At 50.2% G+C, this 24116-nt stretch overlaps 1 protein-coding gene across 15 annotated transcripts in view; it reads right to left on the bottom strand.

The window, feature by feature from the left end:
* The window catches only part of MBNL1 (muscleblind like splicing regulator 1), an 88088-nt gene that overhangs the window by 48863 nt on the left and 15109 nt on the right, over positions 1-24116 (bottom strand). For 9 of the 15 annotated variants that reach the window (XM_086755127.1, XM_086755131.1, XM_086755139.1 and 6 more), the window contains exon 2: positions 11782-12721. The exons of 2 other annotated variants lie outside the window; for them this stretch is intronic. In XM_086755127.1, the coding sequence (XP_086611253.1) occupies positions 11782-11955 (174 nt within the window). In that variant the 5' untranslated portion in view covers positions 11956-12721. Of the gene's footprint in view, positions 1-8748; positions 8830-11781; positions 12722-12813; positions 13035-15117; positions 15220-24116 lie in introns of those variants that run through there. 4 more of the 15 variants (XM_086755128.1, XM_086755129.1, XM_086755141.1 and 1 more) reach the window with 4 other exon arrangements.

A 24116-nucleotide genomic window follows, 5' to 3' on the forward strand; every position in this document is an offset into this window, starting at 1 on the left:
CCCCCGCCAAGACAGAGCCCAGAGGCGAAGGCGCCTTCGGGGGCAGAAGGAGCCTGGGGGTGTGGGACCAGTGCCGCTGAGCCGCTCAGCCCCGCGGCCGCTCCCCCGTCAAAGCCCAGCACACAGCACCTGCCTTCGCCTACCGCTAAAGGTGGTGTTAAGAACTCGGCAAAGTGGCATTAGCCACACACCGGTTCCTTAGCTGGCCATGATAAGGCCATTTACATAAACATTTTAGCACACAAACGTCTTTGTTCTTCCAGCCTCGCATTAAAACAAACCAACCAACCCCCTCCTATGGAACTTCCTGCAAAAATACGTCTTCAATGTACTAACGCAAACAAAAATAGACCGAAGAAAATCGGTTGCATTTCTTACAAACCAAACAGAACGAGATTAGAAAAGACTTCTGATTCCAAGAAACACTCTAAAAAGGAAGGAGTAAGTGCGGCAGTCGCACTCAAAACCTTGCACACAGCCACCAAAATGGCACTCTTCCCTCTAGACACAGCTGCACGCATTTTTAAAAACTACTTTTAACACGTTCTATTCATCTCAACCTTCCTGGCTCCCATCCTGCCAACGCCTGGGCGAGCGGCCTCAAAGCACTCTGATGCCCGTCCCTGCCCGCCCAGCGCGGCGGGACGACGGTGCCGCGCCCCTGGCACACGGAGCTGCGGCCGGACCGGGCGCGGCCCTAACCAACCCATGTGAGGAGGGCAGGTGAACCGTCCCGCCAGCCATGCCGCTGAGCAGGGTCAGGACATGAGGACAGCTAAATAAACGTTAATTCCGATTAATCACTCCCTATGTCCCAGATCCTTTGGCACGAGATATTTGAGTTTACAATAAAAGTTTCTATTCCTCCTTTTTCTTTCCCTATTTATAAAATCAAGCCATCTGTAGTTCACACAGGAGATGCAACAGAAAAAAGCAGGGAGAAACTCCAGTATTCTGAACCTTAACCAGCACAACTGGCCCCTCTCCTTAGGAAGAACTGTTTACTTCAACACAAAGAAGCCGTACCAATTTATACCTGCAGTGGGCAACTTTTTATTACTATTTTTTAAAAACAGTACTTCAAGGAGGTTTGAAAACCAAACGAGAAATAATTCCCGAGTCAGGTTTTTTCTGCATTTTCTAAATCAACACTTCAAATTTTAAAATTTGAATTAATTACCTGCATGCCTTAAAACTTTTAAAAGTAAAATGAGCACCACTGCACACAACTTGCACTTTGGAACACTCATCTCTATTCAGAGTAACCAGGCACGTAAAAAAGGGTAATCATTTACAGGCAGTTTAATTAGCGCCTGCCAGTGGCGGGGACTGCAGGGAGAGGCCACCGGCGCTCCGATAAGCACCGGAGGGACCTCTCGCCAGTCACAGCTCCGCGCAGAGAGCTCCGGTCCTGCTCCACTGCCATCTAACCGAAGAGGGCGGCCGCATGATTGCGGGATCCCAGGAATCGCTGTGAGATCTCTGAGGAAGGCCGAGTATACAAACCAGAGCCTGTGTCCAATCTCAGCTTATCTCCGTCCATTTCCAGGCTTCAGGAGAGCCATGTTCCAGGAACGCGTTACACACAGTAATCTGTGATCTAATAAGCGGAATACAGTTGCCAAAGAGCTGGTATTTCTGCCTTCTCACAGCAGTGTTCCTACCTCTGCCAACTTGTTTCTTCTAACGACACAAGGAGCTGCACACAAGCAGGTCAGCTGCATCGCACCGTGCAGGCACTGAAACTGGGGTTTGCGTGTCACCACCGTGCCCTCCTCCCTCACGCACCTACCTGGGGATTTCTGACAAACTGTGCAGGCTATTTATATGGCTGGCCTTATTTTCCAGTTATGCGATAGCACCCGTTCTTCTCTCATTTCAGTCACTAGGAAAACAGATGATTTAAAAAAAAATTATGACATGTGTTTCTGCTTGTCTCCCTTCAGCTTTATTTAGGATGCTTCAGACTGGGTCCTTCTCCTGTGTTAGCAAATGGCCAGTTCAGTGCACTGCACCTTACTGGTTGCCATTTAAATATTTTTAAAATCCATTTACCTGGGCTGAGGTCTGCTGCCGCCGCTCCTGAAAGCAAGGCAATCCCTGGGCGCCTCTGGAATTTCCTTACATTTAACACATATTTAGTTGATTTGTTGCCATCACGCCTATTTAATGATTGCACACAGAAAAGTTCAATAAGCTTCCTTGCAGATCTCTCTCTCCTCAGCACAAATATTCCACACCTTCAGAGGAGAGAGCACAGAAATGACACGTGTGTTCACTGCTCTGTCAGCACATTAATGAAATTAACACAGCAATGCTTTCTGAGCACAAACTACTACTTGCAAATATTGTAACAAGTAAGTTACTGGGGGGGGGGGATCGTTCAAATACTTTTAAACACTTTTTCCAGCAATATTTTAAACTACTGTCCAATCCCGTATCGATACTACCTTTGCTAGCAGCAACAGGCAAGTGTGGATGTTTTACTTTAACGCAGTGAAAAGCTGGACTGACCTCGCAGTCTGGAGACTCTGTCAACTCCTGCTCTCCAGAGTTTATAATCCTTTCCAAACGAGCCAGTTTTGACTGAAGCTGCTCACTACTGCAGTTCTAAAAAATCCCTTTTTTCCTCCTGTTCAGCCCAGCCACGGAAAAAGATTAAACACCTATTCCGGTTACAGCGTGCCTACCCTTCTGCTGCAGGTGTATTTTGCCAGGGTGCAGCTCCCTGCATATTCATTTCTGAGCAACAGACCTTGGCCAAGTGAGAAATTCCCCTGACCAATGAACCCCAACACAAGCCCCCCCAGCATCAATGGGAAGTACCGAAATCACAAACTACTTTCCTTTCTATTAAACAATTCCTCGCGCTCCACTGTGAAAAAGAACTTTGCATTTTAAGGTACCTTACTTTGAAAAGCTGCCATGTACATCCACGAGCACCCATCCATCCGTTGTGCCTTGTGCGAGGGAAGCATCTTACAGGTGCAGGCCCGGTGTTCAACAAACAACAGGAATAAATAACAACGTCACAAATACACAGCACCGACTCTTCTGTTTCCTCCGAGGAGCGCCTAGTCTGAGTGTGAAATCTTTAATCGCTCCGTTTGCCCAGCCAGAGCTTTTCCTAACTTGCCTGCATTTCCATTTGGTTGCAATCACTACGCAAATCCGAGCGCTCAGCTCAGTTCAGGGCAGGGAAGGTTTTACCAGGGTTCAGGACAAGCAAGGATGCGTTCACACAAATGATCTTGTCAACACGCCCTGCCACCAGAAAGCTGAATCACAGGCACAACTCACCACCAGGAGCTCTAAAGGCCGCGGGCGCGGTAGGAAACGTGACACAGGAGCCAGCAGCCCGACTGGCTCCAGTGCGCCCCGAGCTGCTGCTCGCTGACGCCTGAATGCCGCTGGAAGGGCAGGACCAAGTGTACAACTCCTTTTCCTCCAAGTACTTGCTTCACCACTGTCAGTTTATGTGGAGTCCCAAGGTCCCAGAAAACATTTCATCCTGTCTGCTGCTTTCAAAAGACCTCAGCTAAATGCGCGCACTCTTGTTCCTACACTAACAAACAAAGAAAAAACGTGCGCTGCTCTTGATGCTGCTGTGCTGGCTACTACAGCCAGCTAAAGATCCGCCGGGCTCCCGTGAAGGGAAAACCCCTCCCTGGGCCAGCCAAGGCTGCAAAGAGTTCTCTCAAAAAACCACGGAACCTCTCCCTCGCCCAGTACAGAAGGCTAGCAGCAGAATCACGGGGGGTTTTAGGCTGAATCCTGTCAGGATGAAGAAACTCGCTTCTGCAATGGATTGTCGGTCCGTGCTCGTAGCGTGCAACCCCTGTTAGAAGTTCCTGGTGGAGCTCTGCTCGCTCGCACACTTTTACAGGCGGCTGTCCCTTCCGCTGCTCTCCAGCACGTATACAGCACGACTGGTCACATTTGTTAAAATCCACTCTTGTGCCTTCTTGCAATCTTAACATCGTGATGTTTATGATCAGCTGGTATTTCTGTTCTCAAGACTGAGGATGTTTTTAAAAGGACACACATCTAGAAAAGGGCCAAGGAAAGGGAAAACAACACTGGGAAAGCTGGAAATTGAAGCAGCATTAAAACCGCTACAGGCTAAAATGCCATGGGGGTTCTGATGCTCCTGAAGTTCAGCAGGTGGGTACTTCCCTCAGACAGCAACTCAATCCCCAACTGGGAGACGGGGAGGGCTTCACACGAGCAGAAGACACTGACCTTTACTCCTGCCAAGTGGTGGTTACCCACTGCACCTCCGCTACCCTGGGCTGCGTGGCTGCTCCTGGACTGCAGTTTTTCTCAGCGTGCCCACAAACAAACGCTGCTGCTCCCCAGGTACGCTGCAGACCCCCTGTACCTGAGCCGACTCTTGCCCATGACCCGCCACGTTCCATCTCAGGTTCAACGGAGCGTTTGCTCCTCCTGGTCCCACAGGCATCTCCCCCAGCAGAGTGGCCTCAGAGCCACCCACTTCCCGCGTCCCCACAGCACCCTCTCTAGGTTGGCCCTTCCTGGCCCCCTGGGCACGTAAGGACACGTGCCTTCCCGTGCAGCTGGCATGGAAAGATGGTCAGTGTGCATGTAAACGGAGGACAATTTCCATACTTTGCCATTCCTGTTTTTCAAATTTAAATCTCAATCTCACAACTATTTATTATTATATTTAAGCCTGGAAACTATCCCGTTCAAATTCACTGAAATCATGCCGACAAAAAGTAAATGGCTTTTTTTCCTCAAAAAACCTACCGCTTTCTTCAAACAGTACTCTCTTCCTTTTTTGCTAACTCTCTGTACTCTTTCGCCAAGCTAGGAATGGTCCAGCGGAATCTGGAGCCGAAGAGAGTCTTTCCAGGAACTTGATGGGACTTGAAGTGCTCTCGAGATGCAAGCTCGATCCAAACCCGCTACCCCAGCCGGCCCCTTCAAACCCTCCTGCTAAAGCACTGCGGCTCTTCAGCAGCCTTTCAGCAAACTTCCGAAGTATCAGCGTTTTCCCATCTGAGCAGCACTGGCGCTCCCAGCATCCCGTTTCTGAAAAGCAATGGAACTTTTCAGGATCACCAGGGCTGAGAGCTGGCAGTCACCGGGGTGCAGCAGGCTGCTGAGGTTAGCACTTTTATAAACCGGGAAGTGTACGCAGCGACTGGGATATAAAAAAATGCAATCTGAGGAAACAGACCCTGCTTATCATGACAATATATCTGCTATATCCAGAACACCTCTGCCCGCTCTGAAACCCAGGTGGTGCCCGTGAAATGCAGCTCTGTTCCTCTGCAGCGGAGCAGATCTGAGCTCCGCGCTGGGCACACGGACACCCGGGGGGGCAATGCCCCCCATGGCACCCAGCAGCCCTGCCTAGCAGGCCCTCACTCGGCAGGGGTGGCACGGGGGCAGCTCCTGCCGGGGACGCGCCGGAGCTCCCGCCAGCATCGCCTGGGTGCATGACCAGCTCCCAGCGCAGGTTCTGGCGGGTCACGGGAAGCAGCGGTCCTTCGAGGTCGCCTACATTGCTGCTACTCAGGCGCAGGAGCTCACGAAGCTGCTGCATCCCACAGCTTGCGGTCGATGGTGTGAAACACTCCAGCACCACCGCACCCTGCAGATGAAGTAGCTGGATTTATTATTCTTCTTTAAAAATCCGCTTCAACAGACGTTAATATTTTCCTCTATTTGATCAAAACGTTGCAGTTGTTTCCAACTACCTCAACGGGTGCTCAGTTAAATAATTAGATGTTCTCTAATGAAGGGGATAAGTCTTAAGTATTTCAATAAATTCAAACATGAACCCCAAAAAGGTTTTCCTATTTGCATAATCCTGTGTTTCAGTACCTGACAATCCAGCGTTCACTTAAATCTTATTTCAACAGCAGTAATCCTTCTAGTGGCACCGTGCAAATGAAGGAAAAAGAACTCTGGATCAGAATAAAAGCATCTCTTTCGTTATTTTATACAGGGACTAATTCACGTGCTGCTGTGCAGCCACACGCCTGGATCCCTCAGCCATCGCATGAGGACACAGTCAGGCGAGCAGGGACCAGCCGCCGCTGCGCTGCCTGTGGGCAGATTCACCCGCGCAAGTCCAGTCCCTCGCGATTAAGCCCCACCGATTAGCACCGCCAAGACAGAGACTCACTGAGGTGGCCTGTATCCTTTAAAGATGAGAAAGATCACCCTTACTTCCCCCAAGCATTAAAACACAAGCCCGGTGGGAGGAAACACACAGCAAGGCAATCGGGACAAAATCAAGTAATCAGTGTCACTGCGAAGGCATGGCACATGTCTGGGATCCCGGTCCTCCAAACGGCAGCACTCCCCCTCGGAAGGTGCTCCAGCCAGCACTGGACTCTGCTCTCTCCCTTTTGTTCCCTTTGGAAGCAACACGGAGCAAAGAATAGGATATGCAGGAACCCTTTTTAACTGCGCATCACCAAAGCCTTCCCTACCCAAAGCCTGTGCTTGAGCACGGGGCACTGCTGCCCTCGCTCAGAGTCCACACCCTGACCAGCGGCGGAATGGTGCTGGGATGGTGCCGGGAGCCAGCTCCCAGGGCAAGAACTGCTGCTGCGAAACGGGGAGAACAGCTCTCCACCGAGCTTGACTCCATGCATCCACCACCAACCCACAGGGAAAGATAACGCCGCACAGAAGGAACCAGAGGAACACAGAGAGAGGATTAAAGAGCTGTCCATTACTAACCACCCCCAAAACGATGCTGGTTTTTCTCTTAACAGGGTTTTCACAGTCTGACCGAACAATTAACAATTCCACCCCTGAGGCGGCAGAAATAAGGTGCTCACCAAGTTCATCTGTAATAAAAATGCATTTATATATTTTTTTTGGCTTCTCTGTAAAAAGTGACATGTCACTACTATAGAGTTCAGGAGTTTCATTTTTAAAAAGTAAGTACTTCCACAACGGAAAATAAAGTACCCACATACTGGGTACTGGTGGATCTTAGACACAAGGCATCAGGGCTTCAAACTCAGCCATCGTAGGTAAAAATACTTCTAGTTGCTACCTTTTTTTTTCGAATTAAAAAAAAAAAAACAGAGAAAAGTCAATGTTCAAGACTTCTCAGCTGTTGAAGGAAGAGTAGGAAAAAGTTTTTACACTTCATCAGGACAGCCAGCTCGAGCATGAAGCAGTCACCTCAGCAGGAGTGTGACTTAGGAGAGCAAAAATGTATTTGAAAGTTGCAGTGCCTGTAGTGAACATTAGCTCCAAAGGGATAAACTGCGACTCAGCCCAAATCCTGCGGCGTGCACAGAGTCCACTGCAATCCCGCGTGGCTCCGGGCAGGTTCTGGACCACCACCGCAGAAAGCCCACTGCCTGCGGCGGAGAAGCTGTGGCTACCGGCAGCGCTGAGCACTGCCAGGCAGCGTTGCAGAAAGGCTGCGCCCGCACCGCCGCTGCCCTGCTCTCCTCCTCCCTGTCTCTGCACTTTCAAAACTGCACGGCGAGGACGCCAGCGCGGCAGCCGAAGGATGTGGGGCGCACAGACAAGCTGCAGGCTTGCTGGCGGGGTGTCCTCAGTGCATCTGCAGCCTCCCGCAAGATTTGCATTTGACTTCCATCTCCCCATTGTTAAGACACCTTTATCTCAGTTTTCAGGAAACGTCAGATGACTCATCTATCGGAACATCTGATGAAGCTAACGTAATTTCAGAAATGAATCCTGCTTAGGCATATATTTCCAAGCAAAAAAAAAAAGGAAGAAAAATGTTTTAAAATTATGCTAAAAATCTAATTTCTGTTGCAAATCAGTTTTCTGATTTAAGAACACAAGAGCCTATTTTTGCTGTAGACAGTTTAACAGGCTTTTAGGTGTCCAAATTTAGGAAAAAAAAATTCCTATGGCATTTAAATAACGCAGAGCCAGAGCTGGAGCCGATTCAGGCACTCAAGCGCACAATTTGAATATACTACATAATCATTCTTGTTTTAAAATTATCCTGCTAATATCTAAGGGCTAGATTATCCCACATGCATTTATCTTGATTAATGCACTACCCTAAGGACAGCCCTGCGGATTTCATTAGGACTAATTACGGAGCAGGGCGCTCAGCAGAGGGATGATAAAATCTCGCTGATTGACAGGGCCTGACCTCCTCCTGCACCACCTCGCCAGGTCACAGCCACGCGCACCTCTTCCCTTTCTCCCCCACGCTTCCAGTCAACGTGGAACAACTGCTGCTTGTTGCCGTTCAGAATGAGAAAAGGAGCGGTCGGGTGCACACACGAGACATTCCCCACAGACAACACGTGTCCAGCGAGAACGCCAACACGGTACCTGCGTGTGGCAACGCGACGAGGAGGAGGAGGCGTCCCCCTCTTCTTGCTCTAGACCTACATACACAGTTTTTGTTTCCATTGCCCAGGGAGAGAAAAAGAAAAAAAAAAAAAAATAAAAAAAAGCAAACACTTTACCCAAGCTGCAAGTTCCACTCCTGACCCCTATTTTTACCTCCCAGGAGCAGCCCAGACGAGCCGCGCTTGCTCGCGGCCGGCGGTGCTCCGCGTGCTCCGTCACCGCACAACGCCCACCTGGGACGGAGGCCAAAGCCTGCTGGGCTGAGCTGAAGGGTGCTGCCATTTCCCGGGGTCCCCTCGGAACGTATTTGCTCTGCCTGTTGATGTTCTAAACATAGCCGCGCGCCCGGGCCACCCCAGGTCGCAGCGCCCTGCTGCCAGGGCTGCGGCGCTCTGCGGCGCTGACACGCACCTGCCTGCTCCCAGCTCACGGAGGGCGTTTTTGCCAAGACATGCTCACGCCAGCGCTACCAGGGGAAGACGCGTTCATAGCCTGGAAAGAAAAATTCCATGACTAAATATGTCTCCTGTCCAAGAGACAACACAAGAGCAGCTGCTGAGCTAATTAATATTGCATACATTTAGAAGAAATCAAGTGTTTTAATAGTAAGGTCAATTTTTAGGTGTACTGCTTTTTCAGTAAAGAGCAAGGACATTACATCCACACTCAGTTATTGAAATAGTAAAAATTACTTTCGAATGTCCAATAAATTTTTTTTTTTTTTGGTAAACTATTAACTGACCTTTAGGGCCTAGACAAATCCAGTACAACATATCTGTAAATTGTTTTAGCAGAACATCAAAAGTTAGGGATATTGCAGAAAAGGTACCAGAGGAACTAGCGCTTGTTTAGCTTAGCACGCAGAAACGTACAGATCTGAAACAAACCCCAAACTGAGCAGCTGCTTTTCTGCTACGTGGATTGGACAGGGAATCAACGAAGGGATACATTCCATTTTCTGTTTACCAACGGTACCTCATACATTAGAGAAGCCATTTAACTAGCGAGGGAAAAAAAAATAAAAACACCCCCCCAGCGCTCAGGGGTGAGCGGCCCTCGGCAGCCCAGCCCCGCAGCGAGGGGATCCATGGCTCCCCGGGAGCTCTCCGGCACGCAGCACGGGAGGAAGCACCTCAGCCACAGGCAAACCTTTCAGCACGAACACCAGTAAACAGATCAGGCCAGCAGAGTATTTTTAAACAGCAGATTCCTTCCCAGCTCCCAGCTCGGCTACGGCGCTGGCTTTACATGGGCAACAGAAGACTCCTTCCTACAGAGTATTCCGAAACAACGTAGTAACGCCGTCACGTTACCCGCAGGTACCATCCACGGAGCCTGCAGCTCTTCACAGGGGTGATAATTATCTCCTTCATTAAAAAAGGAAACGAAGAGCCCTGCTGACAGCAAAAGAAGAGCCAGCACACCATCAGGGACAGGGAAACCCGGCCGGTCCCCAGTTTGTCTCTCCTCCAGACACGAGCCCACGCGGACACTCCAGTGCCACCGGCCTCCCTGCCCAGCACCCAGATTTTACGGCACTTCCAATGACCACGGACGGCAGAAACCCAAGTGGAGGACGCTGATTCACAGCAAACCCAGGTGGTGCCTCCCACAGCGAAGGAGATTCACGTCCAGTCAACTCTGGCGTCCCGTTTCAACCCTTTCAGTTGGATCCTCGCTCTGTGAAGCACGAGGCCAGCGGGGTAAGGCCGCTGCGACGGCAGTGCGCTGTGCGATCAAATACCAGTTCAGTGGGAAATTCAACCGGGGATACTGCGAGTACTGTTTTACCAGTAAGCTTGTCTTCACCCTCGCAGAGAGGTAGGTCTAAGGCTGCAAGGCCAGGCTGGCATTTCCAGCAGGTACGCCGCCACGGCGCAGCGCTGGAGCACGGCCGTCCCCGCTGCGGCAGGTCGCGCAGCCTCCGCCACCAACACACCAGCGGGGCGGCTGCAGTGAGCCCTGCGGTGCTGCGTCCTCACAGTGGCAGCTGGGCCCGTGCCACACCGCGCTGAGGAAGTGCCAGGCGGGCTCGTTGCCACCCAGGGGCAGTGGCCGCACTGGCCACACAGGCAGGAGGCCCTGGATCACTCCTCCACCAAGGGCGACGCTGCGGGGCCGGGACTCCCCATCGGTGCTGGCGGCCCCTGGCACTGCTCCTAACTCCAACATTTTTTAAATACATAGAAACATTTTATTTCTACATTCTAAAGGGAATTTTTCCATCCCTTCCCCCTGTATTATGATTACTGCAATTTCAAAGTAAACACACAAACAAAAACATTTCAATATCCTCAAGTTAAAACATGGTAGAGCTGCGTATTTCAGGCCCGAGAGCATTTTAAAGCTTAACCCTCTACCCTGACCTGAGACAGGACACGTTTTTGAACGCAGGAGCATTGCAGGGTTTATACAAAATCGCTGTAAACCCACTTCCTGCCCAGCTCCCGCTGCGCGCGGGGCCGGCTGCACAGCGACCTGCAGTAGCTGGTTACAGCTACAACTCGCGCCCCACAGCACGTCTCTGCCATCGGCCGACTCCACGCGCTCGGCCTCTGCTCAGCTGCCCAGGATTTGGTCCCAAGAAGAGAAAATTACACTGTAGAAAAAAACTGACGGACATATTTCTGTTTCCCAACTTTTGGTTTTTGATGACTCTACCGATTAATTCTGTCCTGTTTATGGTAGGAGTATTTTAAATGCTAAGATTATTTAATTCATAAAAAATGCAGCGAAGGCACTGGGATCCACGCATTTAACGCCTCTTACTGAAACTACAGCACCAGCAAACCAGCAGCCATACATGTGCAGCACCTAACTCAGACATGCCTCCTAAAAATCAGAGTGAGGCCGTACCCTCTCTGCCACAGCCCTGCTTGCCTGTCTAGAGGCACCCTGCCTCCTCCTGAGCGCTGTCCTTCCCCTAAGCAGGTGCATTTGCGAAAGCACAGAATCACCACGGCAGTCCCCGACAGAAATACAAGCAGGGTGCTCACAGACACCCAAATAACCCAGGGAGGAAAACACTCTTCTAAGATTCACCATCAGCTGTCCAGAGACACCAACAACCTGCTGGTAGTTGAGATGGAAACAAATCATCATATTGCTTATGCGGTTTGTGCTATTAAAAACAAAGAATCCTTACAGTGACTTTGCTGTTTGTACGTGGAGTGCCCTTTATTCCAGCTACAGGGAGAGAAAAATTTGGAGGCAAAGAACTAGTCACTGTAGCCATACCAGAGGATTCGAGCCCTGCCAGGCATATTTTCCCTTTATTCCCCCTATCTTTCCCCTTCCCCTGAGGAGAACAGCAAAACAAGTCAACAACAAGCATCAATAAAATAACAGCAGCAAAACATCCCACTGCTGGCAGCCGGTTTCTCTGGCTACAGCTGCTTCTTCCATTAACCATACGTCCTTGAAAATAATATAATATTTACTCACTTTCAATGAATCAAAGCAGGCGATTACGCGTCCGTTTTCAACTTGGCAGCTTTTCGATGGGTGTGCAAATTTACATTCCGTGTCTGGTCGTGAGCAAGTCCCCCTCTGGAACTCCCTACACACTTCCAGCGTTAGCCATTTTGTGTCCCGAATTGGCGTGACACTAACAGCCATCTTTAGATTTTACAGGTAGTTAAAATTTCCAATAAAACAAACGAGTAGCTGAACTGATAATCTGGAAATGATGAAAGCGCCACCTCCAGAATACTTTTTTTTTTGTTTTTCCCCCCTCTCCCTATTTTAAAAGTACGTGTAAAATGGGGTGGCCGCAATCTCAAGGAGAAGCCGTGCCCCCCAGGAGTTCACAGTGTGACACTGTTAATCGGCAGAGGTTTCGCACGGGGGAAAGGCTAGGATCACCAGCAAGGTGCAGGCTAAACGTGCGGCCCGGGACTACGGTGCGCTCAGCGACCCATCCTGAGTGCCGACCGGAGCCCACAGCGCGGGCATGGAAACGTGGCAGACCCTCTGACACGGGATGTCCGAGCTGCTTTCAGTCTGAAAGGTAATCTCCAGGCAGCGGAATTTGCAGCGGGGTTTTGTGGTGCAATCGGTATCGATTAGTTTGGCATAGACAGATGCAGCAGTTTAGAGCAACGCTCGAGACTGGTTTGCTTTGCTTTTTTTTTTTTTTTTTTTTTTTTCCTCCTCTCCTCGATTTTCGGGCAGAAGCTCTCTGACCTTCTCAGCAAACTTTTATTTGACAGTAAAGCGGGCCGGGGCAGGGCCCGGCAGCCCTTCTCGCGGGTCTGGCTAGAGGTGCGGGCGGGCGCGCTGTCGTCGCGGTCTAGCTGGCAGCAAGCAAGGCAAAAAGCAGCGGCTGCTCTAGAAGCGGTCCCAAGCAGCAGAGACGTCAGGAAAGGCACTTCTTAGTACCAACCTGCAGAGAGAAGAGACACGTTACAATCCGCCGGGCGGCAGAGGCGCCGTCCCGCCCAGCCGCCGCCGCCGCCCCGCGCAGGGCGCACTCACGCCAGCCGCCGCCGGGCTGCGAGGAGAGGGGGCCGCTTCCCCGTGCCGAGCCGGGCATGATCGGGAGCCGGCCAATCGCAGAGAGCGTTGCAGCGACACTCCGGGCGGGAAGCCAATGGCGGGGGCCGTCTTATGAAAGGTCGCGCCTGTCAGACGCCGGCCGCGCTGCTCCCGAGCGAGCGCGCCCGCCCGAGGGGGCTCGCCCGGCCGCCGCAGGACGCGCGCGTGGGCCCGGGCTCTACCCGGCATGCAGCGAGCGGACGGGGCCATGGCGGCGGCGCCGCCGCAGCGCCCACGCGCGGCGCGGGGAATGGTTCCGTCCGCTGGCCCGCCCGCCTGCGCGCCGCGCCGCCCCGCCTCCCGCCCGCTCCCCCTCCGCCGGGCCTCTCCGCCGCGGCCCGCAGGTGCGGGCTCCCCGCAGGGAGGCGGGCCCGCCGGCAGCCCGCTGTACCCCTGCGGTGCGGTGCGGTGCGGTGCGTGCCGCCCGGGGTCAGGCGGCGGCACGGCTCCTCCCAAGGACGGACCCCGAAGGGCCGCCCGACGCAACCGGAGTCACCCCTGCACCGTCCTCGGGGGTCACCGCCGAGGCCGGGGGCTGCATTCGGCTGCCCCTTCCCCGGGAGAACCGGCGCTCAGCACGCTGTCCCCCCGTTAACCGACTGCGGGCGAACGACAAGCGTCACGACAAACAGCACTCGCTCAAAGACACCACCCAGGCGTTTAACCGCCGGAAAAGCCAGGGTAAACCTTGCCCCCAGACCCAAGGGGGAACGGGGGCTCCTCTGAGACGCGTTTCGGGCGCCCAGCTTCGCCACCGAAGCGCGCTGCCCCGCGCAAACGTAACTGCGACGAACGCCCCTCTCGTCCCAGCCCGCAGAGCCCAACAGCAGCCCGGCGCAGGGGGCAGAGGGGTCGCCCGCCGGAGCCCGTGGGCAACACCGACACCGGGAACCCTCCCCGCAGCATGCAACCCCCAGCAGCATCCCCCCCACCCGCGCCTGGGGGAAGGCTGTTCCCATCCCCGCCTTTCTAAAGGCTCTGCTCCATAATCTTCCTATTTCCCATCGCCACCGCCCCCCCAGCAGCACCGCTGGCACTGTCACCAGACACGCATCTCGGGAAGCAATGCTGGTCAGCGCGGATGCAAACCAACAGACGAGGGAAGTCTACAAGGAGTCTTTTTCCAGGGACCGAGTGATTAGAAAAACAAAGTAAAGCACACCTAACACAGCTAACAAGATTATAACAGGCACCGTGGTTTTCTTGCCAGGACACTTCTAATCGTGCCCGCATTTTTAATCCCTGCTAGCAGGAGACGAACAACAGTGCATAATTACTCGCAAGCGCAAGTTAACAGCTAGGTGTCTTGTTGGTAAACACAGATATTCACTTGCTTCAGCTGTCTAAAACTCAGAAGCCAGAGTCACCCCGTGCCAGCGGTCACTGCCGACCAGCACTGGGGGATACAGCAGAGACTCAGCTCCTGAAAGCTCGTTCTGTAACGAGCGCTTGGGCAAACAAGTTTGGACTCCCACCTGTGCCACGCCACCCAGCCGTGATGGGGTAGCACCAGGAGATCCGACAGCACAGAACACCGTGCCGGGACCTCACGATGCTGCCTGCCCGCGGGTGCGTGACAGCGGGCCCGCCCGCGCGCCCCGGTGGGACGGGCTCCGGGCATCCCCAGCCACCTCCTGCGTTCACATCGGAGAGCTTTCGGAAGCCCAAGCCACAGCCCCCGGCCTCTGGCCAAGGTGTACCGCGACTGAGGCTGTGCTCCACAGACACAGATAATAGATGTATCCGCCTCCTCCCACCGCCGCTCTTGCACAGCACAAAATGGTAACTTTGGAGTGTCATTTATGCCCCGTGAGACCCTCAGGAGAGGGTGCTGCCCATGCAGGCAGTACGAGCTCTCTACAACGAAGCTGTGAAACGGCTCTGGGCAGGGATTTTCTCCTGTTCATCCGTTCGGTATACAATCCATCCCAAGCATTGATTTTCCCAAACACCAAGGAAGAGTTACAGCAGCAACTGATATATTTTACGTGCTAGAACCAAAGCAAGTTAAAGGCCACATATTCAAAACAAGATATTTAATTTCATTCTCATTACAAGAGCAGTCACTCCTAACGAGGAAAGAAAGATAGCATGAAGGCAACACACAAAATGAAAACAGATGAAAATTATCTTTTTTTTCTGCTCATATATAGTGAAAGGAGTAATCTTCCTGGTAAAACAAAACTATGCTTTATTCCTAGCTTTGTAATACATTTGCTATTTGGAGTCAGACTTGCCACTTACTCGCAGCGAAATCCTGCTCCTGCCGAGGTCGAGGTTACATGTCTGTAACTGCGTTAAACCGGGCTGAATTTCACCCTTCATTCTGCAGGCTGCCAGCTACAAAAAGAAAAGTATTACTCTGAGGAGCTGCCATGCCTCAGAGGTAAATCTCAATGCTAGATGTATATTTTGTCTCTACAGTTACTCGAATAAAAATTGTTTTGTCAGAATTTGTTATCTACCTGAAAACATAGCCAGAAATGTTAGCTTTAAAAATAGCCTTCTAGCAAAAGTAAAGACTGACTTCAGAGCAGAGGTACATCTCCATATCTCCACTAAATAAAGATGTTAACATAGAATTATAATGTTTTTATCTGCATAAACTATTTTCCGCTCACTTTGAAACTCTCTGGTGGCATTCCAAGCCAACAAGGAATCCCCAGTAAGCCTCAAATACTGAAGGATACCACTGTCCACACAAAAACCCAGCAGATGTGTGTGGTGTCTCTCTTTGGGCTGCCTCTGGCAAGCTAGAAAAGACTGCAACAAATCCAGAGGGAGGAACCATAGTGAGACGACAGGAAAGGGGCTGAGTTGATTTTTACTCTTTTTTTTTTTTTTTTTAAAATGAAATTCAAACTTATTTGGGGGCTGACAGCTTCCAGACTCCACCTAGTAGGCCATTCAGCACTAAAGACTGTTCTTAGCATAGTTGGTTTTGGAAGTTCACCTTTTGAAATTTGGAAGTATTTGCTACTTATCTTGGGACTGCTACAACATTGGTTTGGACAAAGCATAGCCCTGCCTTCACTGATTATTTGGAATACAAGGAAAATTAAGCTAGAAATATTGAAAGCAAATGAAAAAGTGATTCTCAGAAAAGACAAAAGAGAGGACTAACACTGAAGTCATTCCTTAAGAGGGTAAGAGAGATTACTTAGTTGTCTGCTGAGCTAGGGCAATGAAAATTATTAAGAAACAATTTCACAAATCAATGGAAAAGTTATCTGAAAACGCCCAAGAAAGTGAAACTAACACAGAAAGGGCCACGTGATTATAGTTTCTAAGTTCTGATTGAACACATTCAACTCTTTTTACTTCCCGTGACTGCTATACAAAATGTAGCACGGCCAAGGTACTGATACATTTCTCCCCCTCCTCTGGTTCCGGCGTTTGACACAAAACCGAGGTGACGGAACAGCAGAGTCTCCTGCGCTGGGAACCGCTCCCGAGGAGCCACTGTTTTCACCCTCCCTGTAACTGCCTTTGCTGGACGTTCCTGTTTTCTGTATCTCAATTCACACATGTCGCTCAGAAAGACAGATGTACAAAGCTGGACAGGCAAAAAGCACACCCCTAAAGAAGAACATGGCAGGGAAGACGGCTATTTTTATGCTCAGAGAAAGTGGAAGCTGGAAACGCCAGTCTCAATGACATGAGAACTGTCAGCAAGAACAGATAAATTACACAACGTGAATCTACCCTCATGACAATGACTCTAATGAGACAGGAAATGGAATAAAATCAATATTCTATTTACATTGATGGTACAGTCTCAAAGCTTGAAATTGCCAAATGGCTGTCTTTTAAATAACGAAACACAAAAATTACTGACTGCCCTACAGTATTTTCAAAACACCTCTGCCAAATTCAAAGTTTACCAATAACACATCTTCAACACAAAATTTGGAAAAGATACAGCAATCACTTCATGGCACAATTGAGGGTTATAATTACAGCGCTGTCACTAAATTAAGCAGAAACAATGAGCGAATTAACATCTTGGCCACATAACAGTGAAGGACTGGTTAAAAAAAACATTCTCTAGTAAACTACTGCCGAACAAACCAAACTGGTCTTGTACTCTCCAGCTCTCCAGAACCCTGCCCGCTGCACCCATACGACAGCCTGTGAAAGCAAAAAGAGCCCTCTCTCAAGCTTGTACTTTCACACAGATGGAGAAAAAGGCAAGCGCAAGGCAGCAGCCCAGCGCAGCCCAGCCACCTCTGAAGTGGGGATGCTCAGACGCTGCGCCACTCGAGACGCGTTTCACAGCCCCCACAGCCCAGCTCTCTGTGCCATAAACAGAGCTCGGGGAAACGACAAGCACGCATCAGCACTGAACTACTACGCAAGTCCCACACCGGATTTGTATAAAAACTGCCAGCACTGCTGCTATGACCCAGATATTTTGCATAATACACATAGTTTTAGCAGTAGTAGTACTAGTAGTCATGTTTTAAAGGTTATTCCTGTTCTGCTTTAGCTCTGACAGAGCTGCTTGGGAAGGCAGCACAACCTCCCACTGACTTCAGTGGGCTCCTTCGGCATCAGCCGTGGTTTTGTCTTCAGCATATTTCAGTTTCTGAAACTGTTCTAGCAGAAACATGTAACTGCAACATTCACCTGAATTTAAGACATCCAAGTGTACTCAATTAATGAAAATTGGATAAATAATGAAAAAAGAGGCAACATGTTGTAAAGCCAGCTCTCCCAGCTGCGCACGCGTTACTGCAATGTGCAGAAATGAGGTAGTTCCTTGAAATCATTCCCCAGAATTTACATCCCTAATCAAACTGTGAACCAATGCCCAGCAACACTGTAACGGCACGGACGTACAAATCCCATAGCCCAATCCTTTCTTACTTTGGATTAATTACAGTAATGCTATTTTCCAGTCAGAAAGTTATACTACGAATTCCATAAGCCCTCTTTCTTTTAGAAAGTAGATGGTTATGAAGTAACCGGTTGAAATTCTTCTTATTTTATAACCTGTGGTATACATCAATCTCCTTTACAAAATTTGGGACTTCAGAGACACACAGAATTCACGTATCTGCCAGCACAAGATGGATGTGTATTTATAAACTAAAGCAGGGAAAGGTCAGGTCTGTCCCTAGACCAGGAAATGTGTGCACTAGCTGTTGTTCTGCTCTTTCAACTCGTAAGCCAGCGACACAAAATGGCAGGAAGGACTACCCTGCCTCTAATCCGTGTTGCCACGGTTGTATGTATGACAAAGCGTTCACACAGCCATCCACACCACTGAAGCTGGAAATCTTGTTTCTGCTAGTAAAAACACATCTGTACTGTAATTTCTTTACCATAACATTCGCATCATATATTTTAGAAATAGGAAGTTTTTTATTATCCCTCCATAGGGGAATTTCAACCATAAAAGAAGTGACATTTCCCACACAAGTCTAAAAAGATTATGTTTATATTTAAAAATAACAGTAATTAGTGATTTAACGTAAAACTCCAGTAAGTAACTTTTTTTAAAAAAAGAAAACAAACTGAACTGAAACAACCAAAACCTCTTTTACTAAAACCAGTCTTAGGTGCTTGTTCTAATGAATACTGATTTTAAACCGAGTTTCTATCCAGACACATTTCAGAGGCCATAATTAAAAATGTACAGAGCTATTTATTCATCGGACTCTTGCACATGAAGACATTTTGTTTGACTAACTGCGAACGTACGTAAGCTAAGCGATGCAGGAGAGGGGCAAGATGACCCACATCGATGGCATCGCACTGAGTCCGTCTCCCGCAAACCCCGTGTCTCCTCAGGGGCAGCACAGTGGGTGCGAGCGCAGCTGGTCTGGCACACCGGTCACTCCAAACTGTCCCCTGCCACTACAAAGGCAAATTTCACTTGGAAATTTCCTGCTCTCTCCCAGATCACACACGGGAGTGACAGTAATGCTTGTCACTTTTCCTGCTTGTTCCAGTGGGAGCAGGCTGGAGGTGCTCCCATTAGGTTAACAAGGACCGTCCCGTCCGCAGCAGGTTTGGGGGGCTTTCCTCAAGAACACAGCCACGTGGCAAAACCCGGGACGAGTCCCACAACTGAGATTCAAACTGGGATGTACTTGTAACAGTGGCAAAAAGGATAGCTCCACATCACCGACAAACACTCCCACACTGACAGGAGATTTCTAACTGTACATGTGTGCATATATAGGAAATGTTATATATATAAGAGACAGGATTATTAGCATCATCCACGGTAACAACTACTACAGAAAAAAGCGATGCCCATGACTCAGCAAGGGAAGCAAGTGCTTCCCTCTAACATCAAATTCAGCTGACGCTGATTGTTTCAGGGAGGAAAAGTGACCCGGAGGAGCTCTCGCTTGCAAGAGATGCAGCAGACACCAGCCCAGCTTCTTGCAGGTCAGACGCCTTAAGATCCACTGCATAGCAAGGGAAAAAATACCGGCACCTTGTTACTGCTAAGATCCAAAATTAAATCTCCGTGTTACCTCTAGAAAGGTTCCCAGTTTTCCAATCAGCCACGTCGTTTTCCATGTCCCCTCCTAAAGCAGCTGCCCCGTGGCCCTGGTTGCAAAGGGTGGCTTTGCCTTCCCAGAAATGGACCCCAGCAGCGGGTAAAAGGAGTCTTGAGACACCGCTCTGGTGAGCGCCTGATGGCTTATGGCATGTGCGTGGTCAGTACTAACGTTATCATTAATTTATTGCTAATAGCATTTGCTCCAGCCAACAAGCTCCTCTGCTTAGCTCCACTAAGCTGCCCCAGCCCGGGCCCCCTCTCCTGCGTCGCCCCCGTCACCAGACTCTAGATTTCAAAGTCCTTGCCCGTGCCTATGACGATTGTTTTGTTATGTGAATAATTACGAACCAGGAGTCTGGATGCAGCCACCACATCCTTGCACACGTCAAATTAATTGGCGGGATTAAATCTGAACTTAATTACCAGAAACAGCAAAGGCCATTCATGTCACCTGCTCCCAGCTGGCGCGCTGTCCTGCTCCTGGTCACACCCCGCCGACCCACCCCCCGGAACCGCCACGCACCCCTGCCGCAGCGGGGCCTTTTGGGGAGGACCGGGGTGTCCTCACGAAATTCAGTGCAGGGCACCTCACCACTCTCTGCCCGCTGCACAAACGGGCGCACTCCCAGCGAGGCAAAGCAGAAGTTATAATTACACGCGTTGCCTCATCTCACATCTGACTTGAGGGCAAACAAAAAGGGACACGACTACAGATAATGAGGAACACGTTACACAGAGTTCCTCTTTCGCCAGCAAGTTAGAGCTCAGGTTTCGACAGCCTGGTCACTTCAGCTCAGTAATGGTGAGCTACGGCAATGCTGTGACAATCGCACGCTTCTCTCCAAGGATGAGCAAATCACACGGGAACGGGTGAAGACGGGGTCACCGATGTGACAGGGACTGAAGGAGGGTCACGGGCAGTGCCAAGCCATCGCCCCGGCACTGCAGCACGGCAGAGCGGCACCCTGGCACAGCACCTCCGAGAAAGGCCTGGGCACTCGCGCGTCCAAAATCACCCCAGGCTCCAACACTCGCCGCACTGCCGTGCTGGGACACCCAGAGAAAAGGCATCAGCAGCCCAGTGCGAGGACACAACTGCCCAACTCCGGGTAACCTTAACGTGAATCACAAGGCAACGACAGGGCTGGAGAAGTACTCCAGCACCTGTTGCAAGGCAGGAGATAAAGCCAACTTTAGCAAAGCTTTCTGTTTCTCAAAGAACCTCAAATTCAAAAGAGAGTATTTTCTATGGCTTAATACATTCTGGCCTTACATTTAATTTTTATTTATCAGCCATATCCTTCCAGCATGGTAAAAACTTACAAAACTTGCCAGAGAATACAATGAGTCTAAAATAATTTTATTATTTATGTAAGAATCTAAGTCCTAGAGAACGGGGTTTCCTAACTCTCTATGCTGTGTCACCACACCAGGTATCTGAGATAACTGCTATGCACTAATACAAGACCAAAGCGATTCTTCAGTATACGGCAGAACCAATCAACGCCAGGAGATGCTTAACAGAGACTGAACAGAGATCACCACACAGACAGCGCTCAGCAGCACAGAAACACTTACTGACGTGATTCACTTTGCATCGTGAACAATCTCACCCAAGCTAAATAAATCCGTGTCTTCAGATTTCAAGGAAAAGCTCCAAATTAGTCACCAGTATTAAAAAGAAGCAACAAAACTGGAATGACTATGCTTTATTTTAGGAAAGAAGTGAACAATGTCTTTGAGACCGTTTTTTAAGCAGTATCTGCTATGATTTATTGTTACGCTTGTTCACCTTGACTCGTGATATTTAGGTAGCTAACAATAGTCACAACAAACAGCCCGCTACCAGCCCCTGCTCAGAACAGCTGCTTCTGCACAAAACTGCAGCCAGAAGAAACGCCACGGCCGGAGGAGGTGAATGAGGAAGGGGCTGTTCCCAGCGCGAGGCGGCAGCGACGCAGGGCGTGGGGACGCCCTCCCGGTACGGAGGGCTGGCCTTTCTCCCGGCGCCAGAGGCTACGACTAGGCAGGAGAGGCAGTCACCACTGGTGTGACACACAAAGGCACCTGCCGTGGAAGGCGCAGTGTGCACGGTGGCACCTTTTTCTGCATCACCGCAAACGGTACCTGCAGGGGCTTTCCAGCTCGGCCAGGCAGATCTCTAATACTTTTTGTTTCTGGGTTGCAGATTGGGTCATAGCCCCCTACCTCGCTAAGTTTGTATTTATGGCCGTTGCACAGCTGAGCCATCTGAACTACTTCTGAGCCCCCGTCTTCCACCAAACCATCATGGAACGTCTCCAAGGCAGAACGAATGTGGACCCTTCACTACCCTCTTGCATCCCTGGATTCCTTGCGGTCCGACATCGGACTAGCTGCTGGCTCGCTCCTGTTCCAAGAAGACGTGCCTGCGACTCGCGCTCCCAGACGACTCTGCTCGGGTCAGGCCAAGGGAGCAGCGTTTCCCATACAGCCTCCTTCCTGAGCACAGAGAACCGACCTGCGTCCTTTTTGCTCACTCCATAGGCAACTTTTTCTACGCTCAACCAGCGCCCTATCACAGAGCACACAACCTTCAAATTCCCATTAATTCTTCTTGCAGAAAAAATAGCCTATATATATTCATGCAACATAAAAATGGATCACTTCCCCCAAAAGCCTGCTACCACAGAATAAAAATACCAGTGTTATCATGCCAAAGGACCACAACTGTGCACCAAAAATTTTAGACAAAAAGAGCCTAAAAGACTCAGGTTATACCCCTGTTATTAGCGTTACTTTAAACATTCACCATTTTTAAACTAGCCAAAATAACAGCTTGAAAAACGATGCCGTACGAAAACCCAATACAAAAAGTGCTCCAGCCCACTTAACGGTGCCGCTCACACGCCGAGCGCTCATTCTACAGCTCCTTGTCCATTCTCTCTCTAGAGAAGAGGGCAGAGGGGGAGCGCGCGAGCCCACGTGCTCGCGGAGCTCGCGCAGGCACAGCAGCTGAGCAGCCCCTCAGCCCCGGGGTTGAGAGTTCCCAGCGAGCCCTCCCTGAGCCCCCCGGCCCCCAGCACTGGCCCGGTGAGCGCTCGCAGTGCTGCACGGCAGGCGAGAGGCAGCGAAACACCCAAACCGCTCATCATCGCCATCCACCCCCACCGCTTTGATCTGTTTTCCTGAAGTATTGCTCACGTGGAAGGCTCCTCTCTATCCTCTACCAGAGTTCTCCTCAATGTATGGGTCCCTGCGAGGCGCGACATCGACGTGTCTCCCTTTGCATTAACATACCTGCGCAAGCTGCCCAACTGAACAACACGGTGAAGGAATTCTGGAGAACGCTCAAAAGATTTCCATTTCCTTGTACTCTCACTCTTACCTCTAAGAGCCATTTAAAAATACCGAATATGAAAGTTTAAAATTCTAGTCCTTTGCAAAAAAACCATGGAATATTTGGAAAAGAGCTTCTGAAAAGATTTAAGACAAAGTAATTTTTATAAAAATGGTGATTAAAGACAGAATGCTTAGAAGTTGTAGGGAACAAAACAAACAAATCCACAGCAATAATTTTCATTCACGCAGAAAAATGAGTGAATGAAGTTCAAATTCTTGTATTTTAGTTGCCACCATTAGCCGTATTTAATAAGAAGAATTGAACAGAGCTGCCTCTAGTTTTCACAAAAAAAAAAAATCACATCATTAAAGGTTTATTTATGGAATATATTTGCACATAAATACAGGAGCCCAATAAAATGCTGATAAGCAGCAAGCAAGATATTTTCCCAGGGACTTTCTTCTAAGCAGTCTGCCAGGCTAAGTCACAGCAGCAAGTGCCTGCGCTCCCAGAAGAACATTTTTAGCTGCTCCACATCAAACAGCTGAAAAGCACATAATTACGTTAGTATCACGGACTCACCACCTTTGATTTTTCACTGCTCCTGAACGAAGCCCCCACGTCAGTTTAAGTTTTGCCTACGTATCGAGCCCTGAAGGATTCCCGTATGAAATGACGCATGGAAAGGATTTCACTGAAAACCAGAAGTGATCACATAAAGTCAGGAATGCTGCTCAGGCACCAATAAGAGCTTCCAAACACTGGAAGAAACATTTTTTGTTTGGATTTTTTTTCCCAGCCTCAGAAAAAAAAAATACTGGAGTTTATTTCTCACAAGTAAATCACGCTGTGTTTATCAGCACATGCAGTTGACAGGACCCCTCTTGCATGGAAACCAGATGGCACAGGCGACGCCGACACAGCCGGTGTCAGCAGGGATGGCGGGCACCGGCCCGCAGGGATGGCGAGGAGGAGGAAGGTGGCCGGTTCCGCACAGCCAGCCCAGCGTGGCCGCCATCCCGCCCGCACCTCCGCGAGCACAGCCCGACAGGCGTCGGAGCACGGCACTGGGGTGCCTGCGCGCACAGACACGTGTGAATCCCGGCCTAATTACTGCTGCCTTCAGCTTGGCACCCTGCTCGGAAAACCTGACACGTCTGCCTGCCTCGGCGAGCTCCCGCAGCCCGCACGCTCCGCCGCGGTACCCTGGGGAGCACGGCGCTTAAAGGCTCGAGACCCCGGGTACATCTAGACCCAATTAACACAGCCAACTTCATTTTCACTTTTTTAGGTTGAAAAGAAAGGCTTATCTCCTTAAGCCCTGCGTAGGTGTCACCGCAGCGGAGATGCCGTCACCACAAGGCCAGCGCTGAAGCAGTCTCAGGAGCGTGCTCCCGTCCC

This window comes from Chlamydotis macqueenii, chromosome 9 (assembly GCF_036417535.1).
Source record: "Chlamydotis macqueenii isolate bChlMac1 chromosome 9, bChlMac1.mat, whole genome shotgun sequence".
Classification (NCBI taxonomy): domain Eukaryota; kingdom Metazoa; phylum Chordata; class Aves; order Otidiformes; family Otididae; genus Chlamydotis; species Chlamydotis macqueenii.